A 25326-nucleotide genomic window follows, 5' to 3' on the forward strand; every position below is an offset into this window, starting at 1 on the left:
AGATTTACAATATCAAGAATGTAAAGTGGAAGGGGAAACACTATAAACGCATTAATAACATGTAATAGAATATCAAAAAGCATTCTACATAATCCTATTTATACATTAGATAAAATGAGGGCTTAAAATCAAAGCCTTAACAGCACAATGAAAAAATGACTAATAATAAATATTTTATTGGGGATGAAATGACCAGGGATGAATTGACCAAGGATGAAATGACTGGGGATGAAGTGACCGGGGATGAAATGACTGGTCACCGAATAACTATCATTAAAAAATACTTTTAATTCAATTTGGATCATAAAATATTTATCTATATATCTAGTTTTAAAAAGAACTTTTCCACAGTGGGTAAGTTTTTATTTTTAAATTCCATTATCCAAAATGAACTTTTATTTTGGTTTGATAAACATCAACTTGTTTTATCTAAAAAAGACCTGCATTCTCCTTTAATCCCATACCAAATATAACATTTTCTGATAACAGACAAAAAAGTGATTAAAGTTGAATCAGTACAGGGTAGTGAAATTAGCAAAATGAATAATTCCCTCAGAACATGGAAAATAACTACGGAGAGAAAGAGTTAAATGTGCAATAGTTAGTAACCAATTATTAAATATACTTATCAAAGCAAAATAAAATAGTGAAGATTTGAAATAAATAAATGGTATGCAGTGAAATGTAGTCACACTTTAATCAAGATTAAAGAGACTAATTACTAAGCTAATAACAAAATGAGTCTAAGTATGAAAAAATTGAACGCTTCATTTCCATTATAAAAAAACGTAAATTTAGCAACACTTTGAAATCCAAGACCCATTACTGATATATATGCAATCATAATTTGATGTTCCAAAAAAGAAAAACACTCATCACACTAAAACAGCCCGAGATGAAAAAGCCATGGACTCAACACATGAATCAAACATCATAACCTCTTACCAAAATAAACATCAACAAGACACTTCAAAGATTTGTCCCCTACCCAATGTCACAAAAACATTTTATTCAACTGCTCACCTCCAAATAGAATATGCATAAAATAAAACTAGACCCTAAAATGGACCTAACTCTAATGGGTACCTGAAATTGGTTGGGAAAAGTAAAGGTGGTTGGTCATTGTACTGGCCACATGACACACACAATAACTGTTAATCAGAGAAACAACAAGCGTACCATTGTCGGCCACTAGATCCCAGGTCTGAAAAGGGGTACTTTACTTATTTACTTTACTTTGTTTTTAGTTAGAGAATGACCAACAACAGCATTAAAAGAGAATCAAACAGGGCATGCAACTGAACAACACATAACTACATGAAGTATGAGACACAGACATGCAACAGAAAAATAAGAAGTATTTAGAGCTAGTTAAGGAACACACACACAACATACATAAAAGATGGTAGTAAAATAATAAATTGGCTTGGCTATACCAGCAAATAAAAGTTGTTGTTTTTTTAATTCACAGTTAGACTGTTTATGATTTATAGTTGAAAGAAACTAAATTTCATTTATCATTTTAATATATTGCTCTTTCAATCTAACACTTTTGCTTCTAAAACCTTCAATTTTCTTCGGGGGGGGGGGGGGGGGGGGGGGAATTAATTGAAGTACTCAAAAGATAAAAGAATCCATAAAACTAGATCTAAAGCAAAAAAAAAGTGCACAAGTTTCCCGCAAAGAAATTTGTCAACAAATATTTTATCCACAAAGCAATTTAGAATGGTATGCAAAAGAAAACAAAATTTATAATCACATTATGTGCCAATTATTACATTTTAAATAATAAATAAATTTATCTCTACCTACTGCGACTGAGACTTGTACTTGTATACATGTACAAAAATATATATTTTTATCAAACTAATAAGAAGTATAAAAAAATTTTATTGAATTTTTTAACTACAATTTCTATTCAGACCCTTAACACTTATTCACTTACTCTCTATGTGCAAGTCTGGGGATGACAACAAATACAAACATAAGAAACAGTGTCACATCATCAATCAAAAAAACTTTCTTGCTGCTCAAATACCTTTGACTAATACTTCAAACTTTTGGATTACACACTAGCTCTTCTAAATAAGGTTGTTGTTATTTTTTTGGATAGAATCATAAGGCAATAAGTACCACATATATTTTATTATATAACTGAATAAGTACCATATATAAATTGTACTATATAACTAGTTTTAGTTTCTGTGTTACAGAAAGCAAAAGCCATCTAGTGAATTGACAATGCTTTATATTACAGTAAAAACAAATTGTAAAAAGTAAGAATATTAACTTGTGTTGAATATTCTGTTAACCCAAACAAATACAAGAAGACAATGAAGATGAGTCATGAGACAGTGAAGAAGACACCTAACAATGATGCATGTGTAATAAAATAGTAAAATGGTATATCAATGATGTGACATAACTAGTGAGGACACTTACCCTGCGACTCCTGGGTCTGGTGGCTTCATGAAGTTTGTGTTGTTGTTGTTGTTCGCTTTCATTGCCGCTGCCATTCTCTTGGCTGGGCTGTCGGCCTCCTTGGGAAGAGATGGCATGCGGTCAGAAGGGTTCCTTCCTTTCCTCTGCATCAGGTTCTCTTGTATCTCTCGACTAGACTGCCTATTTACTGTAACATTATAAGGTTGTTAGGAAAATTTAGTGCTGAATAAAAAAAAATTTTTTAGACTAATACCAAGAAAAAAATGCTAAATTCCTATTATCGCAAGAATTACTTTATACAATAATTAGCACAAGAACAGGACTAGAATAAACAAGATTACAAAGAGAGTTTGTGTTACACAAACTCAGAGGCGGCCCCCGTCGAAGTCAGATCCCTGTCGGATCTGCATATTCGCAAATAATATTCAAGAGGTGATTTAATTTTGATGTAAAATGTTTTACACGTTTCGGATGTTCCTTCAGAGTTGAAGATAATTACTTTCTAGTCCAAACCTCCCGCAGGACGACGGGGGATGGGAGCGGGCAGGGTTTGAACCCTGGGCCATCCATAAATCTGAACAACAGTCCAGCGCGCAAACCGCACGACCAGGCAGCCATCCGATGGTCAAAAGTAATAATGTTTCAAAGATTCATTTGCCGTAAATTTAAATTTAAATTTAATAAAAAAATAGTAGATTAGTTTTAGTATATTAAAACATTACAATATTGATCAAAACGTTTGGAAATGAAAATCTACACTTTTTTTTTTACACTTTAAGTTTAGAAATTGAAATTCTACATCTTAATCTAGTCTATTTTAGTCTAAACTAGATCTAGAAATTCTAGATCTAGACTCTAAAATAATTTTAATTAGAATATAAATCCAGATCTAGATATACTGTAATAAAAATCTAGATCTAGTTTAAAAAATCTAGATTAGATCTAAATCAAGATATCATTCCTTTTTTAAACGCGAGTCACATAACGAGGCTTAATAAACATTACTATACCGAGTTCTTTTTTCATTTCATTTGAAGAATTAATTCCATATAACGTCAGAGGGAAAAAAAAACACTACGTCACACGGCCTAGCTAGACTAAAAATCGCCTTCATCTATAAGAGCCATTTATCGAGTGTTCATAGACTTTGGTGCACCGAGTGCGTTCTTTAAGCATTTCATTTAAAGAATTCATTCCATATGACGTCAAAGGAAAAAAAAACACTACGTCACACGGCCTAGCTAGAATAAAAATCGCCTTCATCATTACGAGCCTTTTATCGAGTGTTCATAGACATTGGTGCACCGAGTGCGTTCTTTTAGCATTTCATTTAAAGAATTCATTCCATATGACGTCAAAGGAAAAAAAAACACTACGTCACAAGGCCTAGCTAGACTAAAAATCACCTTTATCAACACGAGCCATTTCTCGAGTGTTCATAGACATTGGTGCACCGAGTGCGTTCTTTTAGCATTTCATTTAAAGAATTCATTCCATGTGACGTCAAAGGAAAAAAAAAACACTACGTCACACGGCTTAGTTAGACTAAAATATGTTTTCATTGATACAAGCAATTTTTTCGAGGGTTAATAGACATTGGTGCACCGAGTGCGTTCTTTTAACATTACATTTAAAGAGTCCATTCATATGACGTCAAAGAAAAAAAAATCCATTACCTCACAATAGGCTAGTACCGGTACCATAAAAAAAAATGTCTTTATTTACACGAGATATTTAACGAGGGTTCATAGACATTGGTGCACTGAGTTCTAATAGATATTATTTAAAAAGGATCAAAGCCACATTTTTGCGTTTTGTCTGTCAGTCGGTCTGTCCGTTATCTTGATATAAAAAAAACAACTAAAAGTTATTAAAAATTGATTAACCTTTATTTTACGTTTCAAAACATCGCAATAATTTTTAGGTATGAACACAATTGAAAAGTTTATATAATAGATTGTTCCGGATGTTTGTATAAATAGTAAAAGAAAAAGAGAATTTCAGATAAATGTAATACCGTTAATTAAATTTTTTTGATGGTCTCGTATAAAAATTAGATGTACTACAGCCACGTGGAGAGATTTTCATACCTTACTTTGGTGTTTGGATTCTGTTTTCCTTAAAAATCGGAACATAATATTAACGATAATTAGATTTTTTAATGTTTTAGGTAGAAAGTTAAATGTACTGTAAGAGAGTAGTGAGTTAAAATATTTTTCATAAAAATCCGTAAAAACATTATTTCGTAAATGAGAAGATTATTTGTTTATTAATTAGAAGAGGGAGTTCAAACAATTGTTTGGCGTTAGTAGATTTTTAAATCAATTCGGAAATTTCTGGCGACGATTTGTAAGAAACAAAATCCGGAACTTTCTTTATCGATTACAAAACTTCTATGTTATGTTTTACAAGAAAATTACATGTCTAAAAAGTAATTTTCAGTAATCAATTCTAGTAAATTACTTTTTTTAAAAGCCTTATGCGATTTCAAACAATCATTAGGCATAATTCATGTTTTATAAAACAATATCCGGAACATTTTTACACTTAATGAAATATAAGTCAGTATAGAGATTATGATTTAGCATTAATATGCTATTTACATAAAAAACGGAACAACATTTTATTGATAATGTGTTTTTGCAACGTTTAAGCATGGAAATTGAATGTAATATAAGTTAGAAGAGCAAACAAACATTTGTTGGCGTTGATTAGTTTTGCACAAAAAAATCCGGAACAATCAATTTTAGATACTTAAAACTATTGAGATGTTATGGGAGGAACATTAAAGGGTAAATCAGATTTACAATAGCTTTTAGAGTTCTAGTTTTTTAAATCTAAACGTGACGGACAGACCGACCAACAGACAAAACGCACAAAAATAAGCTTCTTTTATTCGGATGGGGGCACTAAACAAAAAATAAATAAAATCTGATTTTAAAAAAAGTTTAAGGAATTGGTTTAGCACCTGATCATGTTGCGACGTTACGCTACTGCACGAAAATCGCTGCATAAAAAGTCCATTTAAAAAAATGTGCGTGATATTTACATACAAAGTGCATTATTAACCTTTATAAACAAACAGAAATGTTTTCTTTTAATTTTAGCTGCTAGTTGACCAGAAAAAACATCTTTAACTATTATTTGTATTTGTTGTAAACATTTCCTGTACATTTTAAAAATATATTTGACTTAGAGATACTGAAAATACACAAAAATTGTCCATCTTTGTTAGCATATTGTAACATTGCCTCCCTTACATTTACGTAATTGTTTTAGAATTGGTGTATTTTTATGAAAAAATCGCTTGCATAATTAATTTTATAAATTAAACGGTTTGCTTTTAGAAAACCAAAAGTAGCCGTTGCACCTAAACTTTTCAAGCCGGATTTAATGATGAAATAATATTTTTCATATCTCTTCTAGTTTTCGAGATCTGAGTGTGACAGACGGACAGACGGACATTTTGCACAAACCTAATAGCGGCTTTTTCCCCTTACGGGGGCCGCTAATAAAAAACACAAGACAAATATGTATATTCTCATGAGTCACACAATTATTTTTCACAAAACTATACTTGTTTATTTCTTCTTTTAATTTCAATCCAACTTCTTGTCAAAATTCACACTTTGTAAATGCACTGCATTTTAAGATATATCTAATTTTATCTTTCCTCCAAATAAGCCCAGCATAAAACTTCTTTGTATCTATAAAAAAAAACAACTAGAATACATAACACTCTATTGTATCTTTCAAATTTAAGGGTCAATACAGAGTCTGCTAAAGATATATTTAAAATTTCAAGAGAAGAACTACTATAACGTTAGTTGATTAATGACTTACCTGTTCTCCTGGACGGTGGTTGTGATATTGGAGGTGGTGGTGCTGGACCGGAGGGTGGGCCGCCTGATGGGCGACTAGGTGCTGGCCGACTAGGATTGCCTCTGTTGGACACCACTCCTGCTGGTGCTGGGGGGCCAAGTTTTCTACTCTGCTGCATACCACCATTTTTAACTACAGGTTTTCTGCCAGGTCCTGTAATATGCACAGTTTAAAAAATGATAATGTTGTGACATTATAATAAAAAAAAACAGCTTATGTGAAGTGTAATTGTATCAATTAGTTTGGATCAGTCATTTAATTACATTTGTAATAGATCTTGGCTGTAGAGCTACTGGGATGGATGGGGGAAAGGGGAGGGGGGGGGGAGAAAGAAAGGGATATCAGAGTGAGCTTTATGAAAATATAGCAACAATAATAATGAAAATATTATGTTAAATCTGAGAGCTATTCATCAAATATAACCTTCCCATTAAATATTAATTCTCTAAGAAACTTCATGATCACTCAAATTAAAAGCACGTTTTCTTTGACTGAAATGTCTTAGAAAGATTTGTAACAAAGAATGAAACATTGGCATGTATATTTGAAAAATGAAATGACCTACATATCTAGATGATTGCTAAGAAAAACGCAAATGTTATTCAATTTATAGAACACAAAACAAACAGTAAACCTGTTTTTTTTTAAACAAAAGTAAAGAAAACAAATCTTACGAGAATCCTTAGGTAGTCCTTGGCCAATAGAAACGGTAAGTACTTTAGACGAAGGCTTAAGGAGAGCTATATCACCTGTTCCTCTGACAAATCTAACTTGTCTAGTACCTCCTCCACCCCAACCTTCTTTTTTCACCTGAAATTCCATTCTGCAAATTACAAACAAAAAAATAAACTTCATTTTGTGAAGAATACGTAAAATAAATTTCTCCTTACAGACCTTGTGGTCTATAGGACGGATGATGTAAAGTTCATCTGTTTCTGTGGCCTACGGTTAATGATGGTGTCATGTGGCCAGCACAACGACCAACCGCCTTTATTTTTCCCCAAACAATTGTCAGGTATATGTATATATATATAGGGTAGTTCTTATAAGACTATATAATTCAAATCTCTTAAATTTTAGCAGTCAGTCCAACTTCCCAGATAAAACCCAGTACTTTTTTCCCAGGATCTATGTTGTCAAACAGTATTTTGAGGTTGTCTGTTCTAAAATATTTCCCTCTAATATCCTGGTATCTGAGACAATCAAGGAGGATATGCTCTACAGTAAGGTAAGAGTCACGATAACCTCACAGGCCCTGATATGTGGGTCACCAATCAACAACTGCCACAATTGCTATATATAAGCTATAAAAATGCAAGCAACAGAGCCCCATTCCACCTGTATACACAAGATTCTAACTATATATATATATATATATATATATATATATATATATATATATATATATATATATATATACATATATATATATATATATATATATATACATAAATATATATATGATATTGTTACGAATCATGTATAGTGCTAGATGTTACAATCAAACTTGATGCCAAGATGTCACATTGAAGCACAATCAGTGATCGTAATTGGGTGTTTTGTCATGTGACTAAATATCTCTCTGCCGCTTGGTTAAAATCTGACCAATAAATGCAGCTCAATGTACAACAATCAACATCTCAAACCAATCATATCCATTTCAAAACATTATTTAGTTGCGTGATAGAAAATCCCGAGGTAGCTAAAATTCTGCCGTTAAGCTAAATATAGACTATGGCTAAATATAGATATAGTATACGTGACAGATATATAGATATATATATATATATATATATTTATACAAGATTAAATCACTATAATCTACATAAATTTCATTTTTTTTATATAGATCTAATATGCACATTGATACGCCTACTACTAGCCTACTATATTAGTATAAATCAAACCTTGTAGCATAAGCACTTATGTTAAAAGTTAGCTCTATTTCAAATTAAGATCTAATAGATCTATAAATATTTATTGGCTGAGTGAGTAGTCAGTAGATCTAGACCAAACAGTTAATACTCATTGATATTGATCTATCATCTAGAATCTAGACTATATAGTTAGGCTAGATCTATCATTGTTATGATTATTCGTACAGCGATGATACGGTAATTTCGCATTTTAAAATGTAGAAATAGATCTAGATCTCTAGACTAGATCAAGCCTCTAGGTCTGGTTTCTTTTTTTTTTTTAAAAAAAAGAAGATGAGTTCGTATGCTGGCAGATCAAACTTATTAGAATTAGATCTACTTACTACCTTAGGCATCTCAGGCCTGGGCCTTAGGGATTTGTTTCAAACTTTTGTTTACGTTATTGATATAAAGCGAAAGTTCGGAAATAAGAGCATATGCCTTAATATAAGTAATGTAACTTCCTGTCTTTCTTTGAATTTGACTTATTAATTATTAGTTTGAAAGACCAAAACACTATTGCAAGTGAAAAAAAAAAGTCAGATACCAAGCCAGCAATCAGTTGGACTGCCGTTTGCCACAAACTATTTTTTTACTTTGATTTTGCTGGCATGCCGGCTATAGTCTGCGATCTTGCATCCATATATAAGACATTCCCATGCCTTAGGTTTTCTAAGTTTAAAAAATAAACTAAAAAAAATATACTCTTTTGATCATATTCATCTTATGGAAGGATCTATGTCAAAATTTAAAACCCCTCTTTTTAAAACAAAACAAAAATTTACACTCCATACCTATTATCTAAGTAAGTAAATATATCAGTGCGAAAATAAATTTTGATGTACTTACGCATCAGTGAAGTTGATTCTTAATTCCTTGCCTGTTCTCTCTTTATATTTTTTGGAAAGGACTGTCAGGAACTCAGTTTTAAAAACATTTTCCAAGAAACTGCCATATTCATTGTTCACATTGAGAATAAAAAAGTCATCTTGCATGGTGCTATGAAAGTATTAAAAAAAAAACATTACCATTACATACATTTTTGTATCTATGTATTGACTTCTAGACATGAAATACTTCAACAAATATTACTATTACCAAATAAAATTTGAATCTACTTCTTGTAGTCGTGGTGTAGCTAGTTTTAAATGCTCACCTCATAACTATACCAGAAATTTGATCTATAGGAATGTTGCGCTTCACGACTAGTTGTTTTGTTCCTTTCTGTGGGCCTTTCTTAATCTGAGTGATAAAGACGTCAGGTCAATAATAAATACTCCTAATGAATTACTTGTCAATTTAAATTTCAAAGTTAACCAATTAATTCTTTTTAATATTATTAAGTTTCCAAACCAATGAAATAGATATAATGAATTATTTACCGTCTCCATGCCAACAAGTAGCAAATTTTTCCCAGTAAGAAGCATATCTCTTTTAACATGCTACAAAAAAAAATTTTTAGAAAAAGTAAAGTTAGTTGACTTGATTTAATATAAAAGTTTTCTTGTTTATTGACATATTCAAATGTTGTTACAATAAACTTCACAAGACCATCTAAATTTGAGGTAATCAATGATGGTTTAAACTCAATAACAATCAAACTCTTATTAATTTGTATGATGTCTAGCCTGGGGACTAAGACTGGAAATAAACCAAGCTATAAATTTAATATAATGAGGTTGTAATTAATATGAATCAACTGGTTTGTCCAATTTAGGGCATTGATTGAATCACTGGACTGTCATTCTATTCAAACAGCTTTTAAAAGACTAATAACTGAGTTATTTGAAAGTATCTAGAACAATAGTTTTGGTTAGTTTTAAAATGTCCATTCTGCATTCATTATTCTAATCAGATCTAAAGATAACCTCCTTAAAATTAACTTCTCTTAGCAGGTTTTCACTGAATGAATATGATGACAATGAAAGTATACATTCTGGGAGCTAATATATAAGTAATTATTTTTTGTTTTCTGAAAGGCAATTTCAAGTATTATTAACAAAGGTTGAAATAATTCTAGTGCCAAGTGTAAAAACAACAACACCATCATATCACATTGGAAGGAAGATCATTTCACTTTGCACTACTTAAAAAAAAAAAAAAAAAAAACAAGGAAGTAGTTCACATCCAATTATATAAAAAAAAGTGTGTGAAATCAGTCATACCTGATTGCCTATAATTAGATCATTATTTTATTCCCTAATTAGCATTCAGCATTCATAAAAAAAATGTAATCAAAACATGTCCCTCTATGCCACTAACTTGAAATCAAAAAGTTAGGATAGTAATGCCTATTATATATTGACTGAAAGAAGGGGAAAACTGGAGTAGATAAATTGTAACAAAAGTTATGAACACAAAAGGAGGGATAATGTAAGTAAAGATTTATGGGGAAAACTAAAAGAAGCACAAGCCTAACAAGTCATGATGTGGAAATTCAAATTATTGAATGAATGGTACAGTGAGATGAAATAAGGAGGAAGAGAAAAACAAGAATGTCCTTTGTAGTTAAGATGAAAAATAAAAGCCCTTTTTTTATTATTTGTTCAGTTTTAAAATACCATTTGTAAAATTCCACAAGAAATTACAAATTGTCATATTTTATGTTTTTAGATTGTGTCACAGCTTTCCTATTCTATTTATAATTATAACTCGATAGAATCTACCTTAGGTCTCGATACGTCTAGGTGTCCCTGGTTCAGTTCTAGTTAACGAAATAAAACAATTAAACCACTAGATCAAACACATAAACTTTAATCAGCTTTACTGCATATCACACACGCTTGTTTCTCTCTAACCACTCTCTGACAACAAACACACTTCCGGTCATTCGTGCAGAGTGTAAAAAAAGATTATACAAACATACACACATTCATCCGTGACAGATTGTTAATTGCATCAAAACTTTTCTAAGCCCTATTTTTTCTTTCTTGTTGACATTACTTATGTTTTTTTCTGGTCATCAGTGGTAGCCAAACAGTTCTAGGTCATGTATTGAAATTAATTCACAACTAATTGTACAACTTACTTTAAATCTTCTGTCATATTTCTTGACTGAGTCTGCAAATTCTATTCTTTCCCTTTTACCAGCCAGAGCTTTAAGTTCTGGGTTGTCATCAAGACCTAAATAATCTCCCACAAAATTACGATTCAAGCTGTGCCTTCTGCGCTCCTTTTTGTTAAAAAGTATATCAGATGCTGAAAAAAAATAATACGGGCGTTTCATTATTGTTAAGGTCTTAACTAAGTATTTCAGAGAAATTTTACATTATAGTATGGATGATATATCTCATTAAGTTCCCAGGCCCAAGTATCTTGAAGACTTCCCCAAAGATTTGAACAATATGCTTTCAAATGAGCACTCCACCCATATTGGCATCAAATGAGCTCTCTATGTCAACACTTCTTAACTGGAGAGTGGCATAAATCACTTAGCTACCTAATTAAAGGCTCAAGCATGAATCTCAATGTAGAGAGTCCCCAAAGGCAGCCTGGAAACCTTCTTCCAGATACCCCTGTCCCACACATGTCCACAAACAGATTGGGACTTAGAACACTGAGCATGCTACAACATGAAAAATGTGCTGTACTAAATTATTTTTTTTAAAAATAAAATGCATAAGCGACAAACAGAGCACAAATTGAAGCAATAAAATAAAGTAGAAAAAAAAATGCATTCCTGTTCATTAGTACATACTGAATGAATAAAGTATTTTCAAACTGGATGATACCCATTTTAGAGTTCGATGCTATCTTCAAATTTCAATCAAGTGGAATTAAGTTGATTTGATTCTTACAATTGCCCCTTCATATTTTTGTGTGTTAGTATCAACTCAATCCTCTCAAACATCAAAACTCATGTAAGGGATAAGGAACTAATGTTATTTAGGCAAGAGAAAGTTGGGATGATGTGATTGTTTGACTTTAGTGAGCTGATACAAGAGAGGACAATGAAGCTATATGTTTTAGCAACACTGAAAGTAACAGTACAACTACAATATAAAATATAAGAAAAAAAAATCTCCTTTCATAGTCAGAAATAGAACTCTTGTATCATCATTTATTTAAGCTTTGTTTTCCATTATCTTGAAAAAAAAATCTTAATTTTGAGTGCTTAAGATGGCATTTAGCTAATGACTAAAAATAATTATTACTGCCTAGACAATATTATTGTTAATGGCAGATATCACAGTTTTTTTTTTTTTTAGCTTTCAAAAAGAACTTCTAGTCCAGTACTTTTAGCTCACTTTAGATATTGAGAATAACAAACATTTAAAACCATGGACAGACAACTCTAACCTTCTTCTCTCAGTTTGAAATATTTCTGCTGTGCGTGATGCTTTCTCCAGACTTTCTGTATGGTCCTTGCAAAACTATCAAACTTCCTCTCCCTCATTTCTTCCAGCAAGAAAAGCTGAGAACAGATTGGATGACATGTTTAAGAATATTTTATGCATCCAATAATTTCCCTTGCCCTACTAATTTTAGAGTTCCAGCAACAATATTTTGTACAAGTGCTACTCACTGATTCTGGGTTTTTAATAAAAACTTTGCTCTTTCCCAACTGGTATTGGTCTGTGTCCATGTTGACTGTTTTGAGAAGATGAAGAACACCTTGTTTGGGGTCACCCTTCCAATTGGGATAAGTCTCAGGTGTCAAAATTGCATACCTAAAAAAAAAAAATTTACACAAATATAAATTTATAACAATTTAAGAGATAGTTGAACTGGATTCTAATTTCAGGATTCTTTAGTCAAGTAGATTTAGTTAAAAACTTGTTGAAAGTTTTTTTACATGGTTAGAATTCTCTACATAGACACTTAATAGTTAAGAGACTTATTTTTTAATTTTTTCATCCTCAAGTCACAAATTACAACCAACCTTTTGATAAATTTGGCAAATTCTCTTCTAAATGCAAAACCAGCTCTCCGAACTCGAATATTTTCTTTTAGACCAAGGTATTCTACTTGATGTTTGACCCTGAAACAGACAAAAGAAAATTCCAACTAAGTCTACTAGTCTGTCGATTAGCACTTCACATTATTTTTTCTTACACTAGTTTTAGCATTCTCTTGTGCAAGACGACTGACCTTGTATCCTCCCAATCCTTAGCTCTTTTGGTCTCATTTGGTTTGATGCACCTGATGTAATGTGGTGTGCACTTCATTAGAGTCTCTACAAGTTTATTGGCTTGAGTCTAACAGAGAGAACACTAATATTAGTCAATTCAGATAATGTTGTTCACTACAAGTAGACTTACTATAATTGATTATATAACAATGCATGATTTCACAATATTGCATTAATAAGATAGAAAGATTTATTATGGCTCACTTTTATTTTGCTACTTGCAGTTGTTGGTCGACCTTTAGTTGCAGTGTTTATGACTTCAGGAAACAGGCTGACAATAAATGGGCTAGTGATACAAGAGTACATTTTAGATTAAATTAAGCAGTCTAAATTGAGAATGTACCTAAACTTGTATACATTTACTTATACATAAAATAACAAACAAAAATAATTATAACACTGAAAGTCGTTAGTATACTGATTTCATATTTATTAGGTTTAAAAGTATTTTCAATATGAAACTTATCGATTGAGTATAGAAAAAAAAATTGACAACAAAACCTGGCCTCATTTATATTTCTATCAGATGATAAGATAGATAAGTCATTGCGATCAACAAAATTTATTTTTACATCCCCTTAAAGTAAATTGAAAAACACATTTAAGTAAAAGGGAAGAAGCCAGCAATTCATCAAAAGTTATTGGTATGGATTGATGATGACACCAAAAATGGAGAGTCTGTACACTGAGTTATGAATTGGGGATGATGAAAATATTTTTTTTTAACTTATTAATTAGCGCTTTCCTCTAGTTCTGTGATAGCCGTTTACATCTTTAGCTCTGCATCTCATAAAAAACAGGAATACAGACAATTGTTAAAACCAGAAACTAATTTAGCCAAAAAATGGAGACTGTGAAGTCAAAACACATATAAGAGAAGGCTTTGGGTGATTACAATAAAAGATAATGGTTGAAATACAACTTCCTGATTATGAAATTCAAGAAGGTTTAGAGTAAAGTTGTTAACAGCCTATAGCAGCCAATGTAGTAACATTATTAAAGAGAATTGCTTAGCTTGACAATCAACCCAAATTAAAAATTAATAGCTATAAAATAAAAACATTTGAAGATATAACAAATATAAACACTTACTGATGACTAGACTGCATCAGCAAAACTAAATCAGTAAATAAGACATCTCTGTTCCTCTCACAGAACCCATCAGCACAATACTCTACCTGTGGAGATAACAAACACTTTTGGTGTTACTAGTAGTGAAGTGATCTATTGTGATAATTACTGTTTATAATTAAAACAAGCATAAGAAAATATATATGTGGGTTTGCCAACCCAGGCTCCTATATCTTTTTCTTTTAAATAAGTGTGATGTGCATGTAAAGATTACCCACTACCCCCCTTTTTTTTTCTTTTGGCAGGTTAAATTGGTGACTTCTGACCTTAATAATCTACCACTTACTTGACCAGCATAATGATGTATAATGAAGCCTGTTCCACAAGCAGTGTAATGTTTATTCAAAGCTGCCTGGCCTTGAAGTTTCTGCAAAAGGAACAAAAAAAAAAGATAAGATTAATGAGTCAATGGTTTCAATTGAGTCTTATTCAAGATGACACTCAACACAGACATTACAGAACTGAATTGAAACCACAACTCATGAGGAGCTTCATTTTATTTTCATGGGAACAAGTCTAACATAAGGGATACCTAAGGGAGGCGTGGTGGCTGAGTGGTAAAGTGCTTGGCTTCCGAACCGGTGGCCCCAAGTGCAAATCCTGGTGAAGACTGGGATTTTTAATTTTGAGATCTTTAGACGCCTCTGAGTCCACCCTGCTCTAATGGGTACCTGACATTAGTTGGGGAAAAGTAAAGGCGGTTTGTCGTTGTGATAGCCACCTGACACCCTCGTTAGCCATAGGCCACATAAACAGTTGACATTTACATTATCTGCTCTATATACCACTAGGTCTGAAAGGGAAACTTTTTTTTTTTATAAGGGATTTCTGGCTGAGGGGGATAAACCACCTGACAGAGAGTTTAATCCTGTAAAAAGAGGCTAGGAGTATTTCATTTGAGATTTAACTCAAGCTGAGTAGTGTTTGCTGAATGCCTTAAATGCATAACAGAACCCTTCTCCCAGATAACCATACCTTTTCACACACACACCCTCCCCCCACCCGATAAAAGAGATTGAACCAGAAGACACTAAGCATAGGACTATAGGACCATAGAGTCAAGCTATACAAAAATAACAATACAAATAAGAGTCATGGCATAAAGATCTAAAGGGCAGGTGTAAAAGTATTCACCTGTTTTCATGCTCAAGTTGTTACATGGCCAACCCTCAATATTGTGGTCAACAAAATTCAGCTCTTATGTAAAATTCTAGATATCAGGAATAGAGTAAAAATGCTAAATGAAATATTGCTGTGTTTATATTAGCTCTGAAACAATTCTTACCTCAAGAAGCTTGTCATCAGCTCCATCAGAGACTGCATGAAGGGTGGCGCACACATCATCCAAAACACACATGATGCCTGGAGGGCTCTTGGATTCAATCAGATCACAAACAATTTTATTATTGAAATACTCTATAGGTGTCCATTTGATGCCTTCTTGGACATACTCCTCTTGCTCTGCCTTCAGGGTCAATTCGATGAAAATCTGCTGCAGCTTTTCATTAACATAATTAATGCAGAACTGCTCAAAGCCGTTGCGGGCGAAAATCTCAAAACCATAGATGTCAAGAATGCCAATGTTCACCACTTCTATGTCTTTCTGCATGGCTTTATTTATTGACTGATGAAGACAATCCATAAAGAAAATGGTGTTAACTAAATAAGGTCTTTCTTAGCAAAAGCAATGGTGGCTCATCTAATGGGGGCTAAGCTCTATCAATGATTGTGGTGGCTCATCTAATGAGGCTAAATCATATCAATGATTGTGGTGGCTCATCTAATGGGGCTAAACTCTATCAATGAATGTGGTGGCTCATCTGATGGGGCTAAGCTCTATCAATGATTGTGGTGGCTCATCTGATGGGGCTAAGCTCTATCAATGATTGTGGTGGCTCATCCAATAGGGCTAAGCTCTATCAATGATTGTGGTGGCTCATCTAATGGGGTTAAGCTCTATCACTGATTGTGGTGGCTCATCTAATGAGGCTAAATCATATCAATGATTGTGGTGGCTCATCTAATGGGGCTAAGCTCTATCAATGATTGTGGTGGCTCATCTGATGGGGCTAAGCTCTATCAATGATTTTGGTGGCTCATCTGATGGGGCTAAGCTCTATCAATAATTGTGGTGGCTCATCCAATAGGGCTAAGCTCTATCAATGATTGTGGTGGCTCATCTAATGGGGTTAAGCTCTATCAATGATTGTGGTGGCTCATCTAATGGGGCTAAGCCCTATAAATGATTGTGGTGGCTCATCTGATGGGGCTAAGCTCTATCAATGATTGTGGTGGCTCATCTAATGGGGCTAAGCTCAATCAATGATTTTGGTGGCTCATCTAATGGGGCTAAGCTCTATCAATGATTGTGGTGGCTCATCTGATGGGGTTAAGCTCTATCAATGATTGTGGTGGCTCATCTAATAGGGCTAAGCTCTATCAATGATTTTTAGTTGCTCGTCTGATGGGGTTAAGCTCTATCAATGATTGTGGTGGCTCATCTAATGGGGTTAAGCCATATCATTGATTGTGGTGGCTCATCTAATGGGGCTAAGCTCTATCAATGATTGTGGTGGCTTATCTAATGGGGCTAAGCCATATCAATGATTGTGGTGGCTCATCTAATGGGGCTAAGCTCTATTAATGATTGTGGTGGCTCATCTAATGGGGCTAAGCACTATCAATGATTGTGGTGGCTCATCTGGTGGGGCTAAGCTCTATCAATGATTGTGGTGGCTCATCTAATGGGGCTAAGCTCTATCAATGATTTTGGTGGCTCATCTAATGGGGCTAAGCACTATCAATGATTGTGGTGGCTCATCTGATGGGGCTAAGCTCTATCAATGATTTTGGAGGTTCATCTAATGGGGCCAAGCCCTATCAATGATTGTGGTGGCTCATCTAATGGGGCTAAGCTCTATCAATGATTGTGGTGGCTCATCTAATTTGGCTAAGCTCTATCAATGATTTTGGTGGCTCATCTGATGGGGCTAAGCTCTATCAATGATTGTGGTGGCTCATCTAATGGGGTTAAGCTCTATCAATGATTGTGGTGGCTCATCTAATGGGGCTAAGCCCTATCAATGATTGTGGTGGCTCATCTAATGGGGCTAAGCTCTATCAATGATTGTGGTGGCTCATCTTACGGGGCTAAGCCCTAAGATTTTCAGACACCTATCAAAAGTTTGAACAATTTATTTCTTACCATGGTTTTTCTTTCAATTAACATTATACTTTTTGTTGTTGTTTTTTACTTTCAGCATTTATGTCATTTTTATATTGTAAAGCAACTATATAAGGTAAATAGTAATATGAAATATTGCTCTTATTCTGTGTCATTTTACGTCTCGAGAGACGATCTTTTCCCTTTTCAACTTTACTGACCGGGTCCAAAGGGATGGCAAGCTCTTATAGTGGCTATGTATTTAAATAACTGACATTTAAATAAATGAGTTGAAATGTATGTGTGTGACAGGTATGTAACATACAAAATATATTTTTTTAAATTTTCAACTTGAAAAAATCCCCACTGCCACCCCCTCCAAAAAAAAAAAGTGGATATAATTCTAAAATTCATTACATTTTCTAAACTGAAAATTTCCTTTACTATAATTAGATGAATACAATTCTTGTATTGTAGCCACCTGCATGAAGTTTTATTGTCCATGAGAAATGGTAACTATAAAAAAAAAAGAAGAATGAGTTTAATGTATGTGGCATTCAAAAAAGCTGATTGAAAAACCTGTTTGCTTAAGATTACTTGACACTAGGCAAAATAATTCAATCATTTATATACTTGTACATATAAATTATGATGCTTTATTTAGTTACACTAAAATGATTCTGTATAAAAGTTAACTTTAGCGGTATCGTTAACTATAAATAGATGGTAACTATTTCATTCTGTTTTATGTGAGTTGCATGTGTGATTTTAATATTTTTTCTGATTGTGGTTAACAACATTTAAAAAATAAAACTAAAAAAATATTTTGAGCTTACAATTATAAAATGGGATTATATTGTTAAGTCATTTGTGGTAGGTAACAGAACATAAAATATAAAATTGGAAAGGGAGAGGGGAATCAAGTAATAAAAATTGTCCCTAACTGGAATTCAATTTTACATGACAATAGATTGTTAAAAATGTGTTCATTTGTTTCTATAGCTGAAGGCTAAGGTGGGAGTCATGGTCATCATAATGACCAACAACCTATATTTTCCCAACTAAAGTAAGGTACCCATTAGAGTTGGGTGAACTCAAGGGCATCCTAAAAAGCCAGATTTGAACACAGAACTTCTAGGTTCAGAAGCCAAGCACTAAACCATTCAGCCACAACGACCATTTTAAAAATAATACATCTTACACAAAAGTCAATTCACAATCTTAAGTAGTTTTGGTGGAATGAGGATATAATTAAAATAAAATAATCACCTATTTCATTTATTGTAAATCACTTCAATCTTACAATTATGCAATTTATACAAAGTTGTTTTTTTTTTGGATGGGGGAGTTGTTTAATTTTAATTGCTCACATAAATAAAAATGGAGCAATGCAAAGGCCAAAAAAAAAATGCTACCTCTACAAGGAAATCAAAAACTCTAGAGTAAACAGCTTTGGCCAAGGCGTCTCGGGTGAATTCTGCTTGCTGCACATTCAGCTTCATCTCAATGCTCTCAGTTTTACCCCCCCATTTACTGTCCATAATCCTTCCTGTCAACTTATCTCGCAAGAGCTCACTGTCCACACCAAACAAATGTGCTGGGAACTGTAGGACTGAAAAAAAAAAGAAAATAAAAACACTTTTAATTAGCCCTATCTTTTAGGAAGATATTCTATAATTAACAAGCTGCTTACTTAACAGACTTTGTAATGTGGCAATATCGCTTAAAATCTTTACACATTTTTTTAAAAATAAAAACTCTAAACCAAAAGACATTTTCATAATACCATTAACAAAGTTAGGTTATGGGCAGTGAAGTTTACTTACAATCATCTTGGGCTATCTTGGCATAATTTCCTTGCTCAACAAAAGTGATGTTGCCCAAGTGGAGAATGCCTGCTACTATTGATAAAATCTCCCTCTGTGTGTCTGGTGAGATTCCTATCACTTGCATAGCTTGCTAAAAAGATTTTAAAATGCATATCTTTAGGTCATTTAATGAAACTTATTAATGGAATGGATCTCAACAATGATAACAAGAATAAACAAGATAAAAGGGGGGGGGGCATATGTAGCAAAGTTATGGTTTCACGAGCCAATATTTAACAAGGGCTTTGTGTAATCAACACTAGAAACAGTTTCAATTACTGTTCCTAACAAATGTCAGTTGACTGTCCTAATTTCACTAAATATATAACTATTACAACTAAAATAAAAATCCATGCATACTAGCCTCTTTGAACTATTCAACAGAGCAGCCAACATACCCCTTGGTCACCAAAGTTAAGGTGTAATACAACATGAAACAAATGTTTCAGGATTAAAAATAAAGCTTATTTTACTTTTATTATTATTATTAAGAAAGATGAACTTACTAGTGTGTCTTGAAATTCTTTGTTGTCATCAATACCATCAACTTTGAAAGTTCCACTTTGTGATAAATAGCTATAATAGTCTGGAGTTGCTATGCCTAGTTCTTCTGCAATGTGATAAATAAATAAATATTTTGAATTAGGAAAATATTTCATTCTCAATGTACCTAAACAATAAACTTTATTCTTGTTTTGTAAGATCAGTTTCAATTTTAATATTTCAAGAAGCATTACTTATAAGTGTAATATCTTTGGTTGTTTCAATAGCAAATAATTTATTTTGTAAATTCTAAAAATATTTTTTTCTCTACCATATTGGATTGTTGAAGAATAATATAAGAAAAAAAAATAATGACCATCTAAATCCTCTCCTTTTAAGGATAAGTATACACAGTCATGTACTGGCTAGGAATTTTTAAAAAATAAGTTTTGTAAATTTTTTATTTTGCATTATTGTTGTTGTTTTCTTTTGTACTAAAGGTGCCATGTAAAAGTCAGGACAAAAATATATAGGAGAAAACAGGTAATTATTAGATATACAGTGCTTGTGAGATCTTAAGGTCTAATGGTACAAAATGTCTACAAAACTAAATGACTGTTTTAAAAAATGTAGTCAAATATCAAAAACCATTTCAAGCAATGTCATATCTCAGCTGTTTTTAGTTCCTTCTCTCCCACTTTCACCCCCACAGAATCAGCTGAATAGTCCTCTCCACTAAACCACCAAATGGGGGAGAAACTGACTGAGTGCATGAAGAAGATTGCAGCACAATAACAGAAATGTAAATAACAGAGAAGAATGTCAGGGTGATACAGATTGCTAAAATTGAAATAATTTTTTTTTATGTCACAAACTTTATAAATATACATCATTTAATTTGTCAGCTTTAACTCACACACAGAAAATTCAAAGTCAAATATTGGTTTTATCTATTTGAACAGGTCAATTTACTTCCTCATGCACAACAAATGAATTCTTTGTTCATTCAGTCTGCCTCAACTCTAGATTCTTTTTTACTTCCTGTCTTTCAAATAGTTTAATAGTAAGCATAGACAATGATTCAACAAAGCTGATTATAGAAAGAAAAATAGCTTCAAGAGTATCAAGTAAATTAAACCTAAAACAGAACAACTAAGTCAAAATGTTACCCTATAATTTTATGTGTAGCACTAATAAGCAGACTTTATTCCAACAATAACAAATGACTTTTAAAATACCTATATGTTTATCAGTAGTATTAAGTAGACCAATAACTACATGGTTTTGTTACCTTTAACTCTCTCAGTAGCACCTGCACATATCTGGTAAAATATGTGAAAACTTCGTTCATCTGTATTTTGGCTGACTACCCTTGACTATAAAATAAAATACTTGTGAGTGCATGTACGACAGGTTTGGGTAAATGTATGGTTAAATTTGCAACGCATTCATTTATGTACATGGTATTTACATGACCATTATAGTTAGGACTTAAGCTATTTAAATCTATCATGAAGATGTGCACACTATATGTGCATGGCAATAGGAGGAAATATTTATAAATTACCTTCTCTAACAGAAAGTTGGAAATTTTTCCTCCATCCGGCTCTCCACCTCTGCTGAATTGTATTTCAACATATTTACCCTGCAAACAGAGAATTCTTATACTGAAGCAATTAATTATATTGAACAATACACAGACAGATTCTAATGATGAAATTCTAAGACAACTACATATGGTTCAAGGTTCATTCTACTCACAAATCTACTTGAGTTATTATTCCTCACAGTCTTGGCATTTCCAAAAGCTTCAAGCAAAGGGTTTGATTCTAAAATGATGTCTTTGACTCTCTGATTCATAAAAAAAGAAGAAGAATTTGAACCACATCAGATGCTGAGAAGTTAAATACCATTTAAAACCCTCTCATACACAAAATTAATATCTAATAACTAACAAAAACATAAATTTTAAATTCAAAATAAAAACATATTTCTTATTCCTAACAGTAAAGTATGGAATGTGTTAGCAAAAAAAAAACAACTATCATTCTGAATCTCTGAATAACTAGATTTACTAGATTAACACTGATATATATATATTTTAAAGTAGCATCTACAAATTGAAAATGAAATAAGAAAGCATAGCAACATGTACACATAAATATTAGAAAACATGGACTAATGTAAGGTCATCTATGAAAGTTTTGTACTAAACAGGCAAGGTAAAAGTAGGTGGATAAGCTAAAAACAAAAAGGAATCAACAAACCTGAACAAGTGGACCACCACCAGATACTTTTGAGATGTATCCCATAATGTATTTGGCTGCCACAGTTTTTCCAGCACCACTTTCCCCACTAAAAGTTTAGTTGAAAAAAAATATATATTAAATAAGAGGTAATTTACTTTTGGGCAGAAACTTTAAGTATTTGGAAATAAATAACTTTGAAACAGCACCTAATGATGACACATTGATTCTCCATTTCAATCAACATATTTCTGTACATATTGTCTGTAAGGGCATAAACATGTGGAGGGTTCTCATACTGTGCCTAGATTTGAAGAAAACAATATTATTTTTAAAATAAAAAGGATAGCATGAGTAATTATATAATTATAAACTATTTTATTTCAACTAATAGTTCGCAAGATAATGCTCCCAGGTCCTCAACGAATCTCTATATTTCCAATAGCTGATATCCACTCTGTAAAAAGGAATGATATCAATGATATGACCAAGAGATAGCTGATATCCACTCTGCTGAAATGACTTTGTAAAAAGGAATGATACCAATGATATGACCAAGAGATAGCTGATATTCACTCTGCTGAAATGACTTGTATAAAGGAATGATATCAATGATATGACCAAGAGAAAACCCGAAAGATGTTCATGCTAAAAGAAGATATTGGTGGTCAGGGAGCTTCAGGGAGATGGCTATCAGGAAGTTATGGCAACCAAAAAACTATAGTAAATCAGTGACAGAAGGTGACTAAGGGAGATCAACAGGAAATGTTTACCCTGTGGCAGCAAAGAGACTACCAGGAAAACTGTGTCCATGATAATGTTGACAAACAGAAAATGGTGATTATGACAATGGTGGCAGCCAGGAAGATAGTAAGTCAGGAGAACATCCGAAATAATATTTCTAAAGTGAGAATTACTTTCAAATCTTGTAAAAGCACTTACTGCTCCTTGATATATTTCAATTTCTTTGTCTCCATAGATGTTGATATTCTTAAAAGGATTTACAGATACCAATACAGGCCCAATGTAGGTCTTAAGAGGTTGAGTTAAGAAAAATACATACATAATATTAAAGTTATTTATCTTAAACCAAGCACTGAAAAAAAAAAAAATTAGATTTATACTGTTGACAAATCAACTAAAAAAAAAACAACAACAAAAAAAAAAAAAAAAAGAAATCTAAGATTAAAGATTAAAATATTAAACAGGGCTTATATACTTTTTGTCATCATTTGAAATCATACAATATACTTCTTAAAATGATACAACTAGATAAAATCTGTTAGTGAGCTTAAATTAAAATTATCAATAACAATCTTTAGCATATATTAAAAAGTTAAAATTATAGCCCTACATTATCAGTAAATCAATTCTTCTCAAAGGATACATAAATAACATCATCCATAAACCGCTTCTTTAAGTTGTCCATGATCCCAGCCTCTGAAATTTTTTGCAGAAGGACCATATCATCCACTCCACTTGTCTTGACATTATGACTCTGCCAGTGGTAAGGCTGGAAATCAAATAATAATAATAAAAAAGATTTCTTTCAATAAACAGCAATTTTTAAGGAACTATCTATTTTTTGTTCTCATGTGTAGCACAGGAGGGATCCAGTGTAAAATAACTAGTTTCTTGAACTGTGTTGTGGATTGCCCAGGAAGGACTAGTCTATATTGTGTGTCTTAGGGAGGGATGTGTTGGTTATCTCAACCAAGCCTCTTGAGAAAGTAAGGAATCTATTAACTTTTTTGTTCTAGTGAAGAGTTTTTGCTTTCTTTTTCTGTCTCCTTTACAGAGGCTTCTTACCATGGTTCTTTTCACCAATATATAAATGTCTATCAATTGCTGCTGTTGGTGCTTCTTCTAGCGAATTTTCGTCAGCTTTTTGTGGCTTCCATCCTCTTTATCTTAAACTTCTGCCATCAAGTAAAAACATTCTGTTGGTTTGAAACAAAAAAAATAATAATAATAACAATAAAAATGATTAAATGTACACAATGAGGATGAAGTAGCAGAGACCAGAGATTGCAGGGCTATAAAACTTTGTAATATATCTAGACTAACAATAATAAATCTGTGCAATTAACAATATTTTTTACCCATTGTTCATGTTTTTAACGTTCTCAGTGAGCTATGATCCTATCACTTGTCTAAACCAGTTGGAAAAGGAGGGGGATGGGAAAAGGGGTATCTGTGTGAATGTTGCCGTGATCACTTTTAAATGCTTTTTAAAAAGAGGCATACGACTTGATTCAAATTCAGGGCTCATAGCTCAAGTGTGGATTTATTTAACTAGAATACACATTTTTGTCCCTGCAAAATAATAAGACTTGACTTCCCACCCTCACCAGACTAACTGAATTCTAGATCTATAAGTATAAGTATAATTTTTTAAATATTTAATTCTTCAAAGTTTTGAGTTAGGTCTGTAAAGTCTGTCTTTATTGACTATCTAGACCAGGGGTTCTCAACCTGAGGGTCGCGAAACCCTTGGGGGGTCGATTGGCAATTTACCAGGGTTGCCTAAGACCATCAGAAAAATATATTTTTCTTCTAGAAAACACGACATTGTACACATTTTTTAAAAAAGTTATTTACTTTTTTTTTTTAAAAACTATAATTGTAATTCAAGGATAGATGTTGAGAAACAACTGAATCTAAATCATTTCAAACATTTTAATGTCGCAGCATAACTATTGCAGAATAATAGATATTATACTAACTGAATTCTAGATCTATAAGTATAAGTATAATTTTTTAAATATTTAATTCTTCAGAGTTTTGAGTTAGGTCTGTAAAGTCTGTCTTTATTGACTATCTAGACTAGGGGTTCTCAACCTGAGGGTCGCTACCCCCTTGGGGGGTCGAGTGGCAATTTACCAGGGTTGCCTAAGACCATCAGAAAAATATATTTTTCTTCTAGAAAACACTACATTGTACACATTTTTTAAAAAAGTTATTTACTTTTTTTTTTTTTAAACTATAATTGTAATTCAAGGATAGATGTTGAGAAACAACTGAATCTAAATCATTTCAAACATTTTAATGTCGCAGCATAACT

General features: G+C 32.6%; 1 protein-coding gene across 4 annotated transcripts in view; it reads right to left on the reverse strand.

Annotated features, from left to right (window-relative positions):
* Nucleotides 1-25326, reverse strand: part of LOC106052723 (unconventional myosin-Ie-like) — a 40779-nt gene that overhangs the window by 8396 nt on the left and 7057 nt on the right. For 3 of the 4 annotated variants that reach the window (XM_056005163.1, XM_056005172.1, XM_056005179.1), the window contains exons 2-28: nt 24072-24202; nt 23650-23775; nt 23205-23294; nt 22472-22566; nt 22284-22371; nt 21778-21867; nt 21584-21661; nt 21308-21392; nt 20040-20143; nt 19492-19624; nt 19081-19277; nt 15788-16126; nt 14789-14869; nt 14464-14549; nt 13576-13657; nt 13332-13438; nt 13123-13221; nt 12766-12910; nt 12540-12654; nt 11269-11438; nt 9623-9682; nt 9397-9482; nt 9090-9239; nt 6999-7147; nt 6286-6477; nt 2443-2629; nt 1946-1960 (exon numbers count right to left, since the gene is read on the reverse strand). In XM_056005163.1, the coding sequence (XP_055861138.1) occupies nt 1946-1960; nt 2443-2629; nt 6286-6477; nt 6999-7147; nt 9090-9239; nt 9397-9482; nt 9623-9682; nt 11269-11438; nt 12540-12654; nt 12766-12910; nt 13123-13221; nt 13332-13438; nt 13576-13657; nt 14464-14549; nt 14789-14869; nt 15788-16126; nt 19081-19277; nt 19492-19624; nt 20040-20143; nt 21308-21392; nt 21584-21661; nt 21778-21867; nt 22284-22371; nt 22472-22566; nt 23205-23294; nt 23650-23775; nt 24072-24074 (3152 nt within the window). In that variant the 5' untranslated portion in view covers nt 24075-24202. The remainder of the gene's footprint in view (nt 1-1945; nt 1961-2442; nt 2630-6285; nt 6478-6998; nt 7148-9089; nt 9240-9396; nt 9483-9622; nt 9683-11268; nt 11439-12539; nt 12655-12765; nt 12911-13122; nt 13222-13331; nt 13439-13575; nt 13658-14463; nt 14550-14788; nt 14870-15787; nt 16127-19080; nt 19278-19491; nt 19625-20039; nt 20144-21307; nt 21393-21583; nt 21662-21777; nt 21868-22283; nt 22372-22471; nt 22567-23204; nt 23295-23649; nt 23776-24071; nt 24203-25326) is intronic. The other variant, XM_056005187.1, reaches the window with a different exon arrangement.

Source organism: Biomphalaria glabrata, chromosome 1 (genome assembly GCF_947242115.1).
Source record: "Biomphalaria glabrata chromosome 1, xgBioGlab47.1, whole genome shotgun sequence".
Lineage (NCBI taxonomy): Eukaryota > Metazoa > Mollusca > Gastropoda > Planorbidae > Biomphalaria > Biomphalaria glabrata.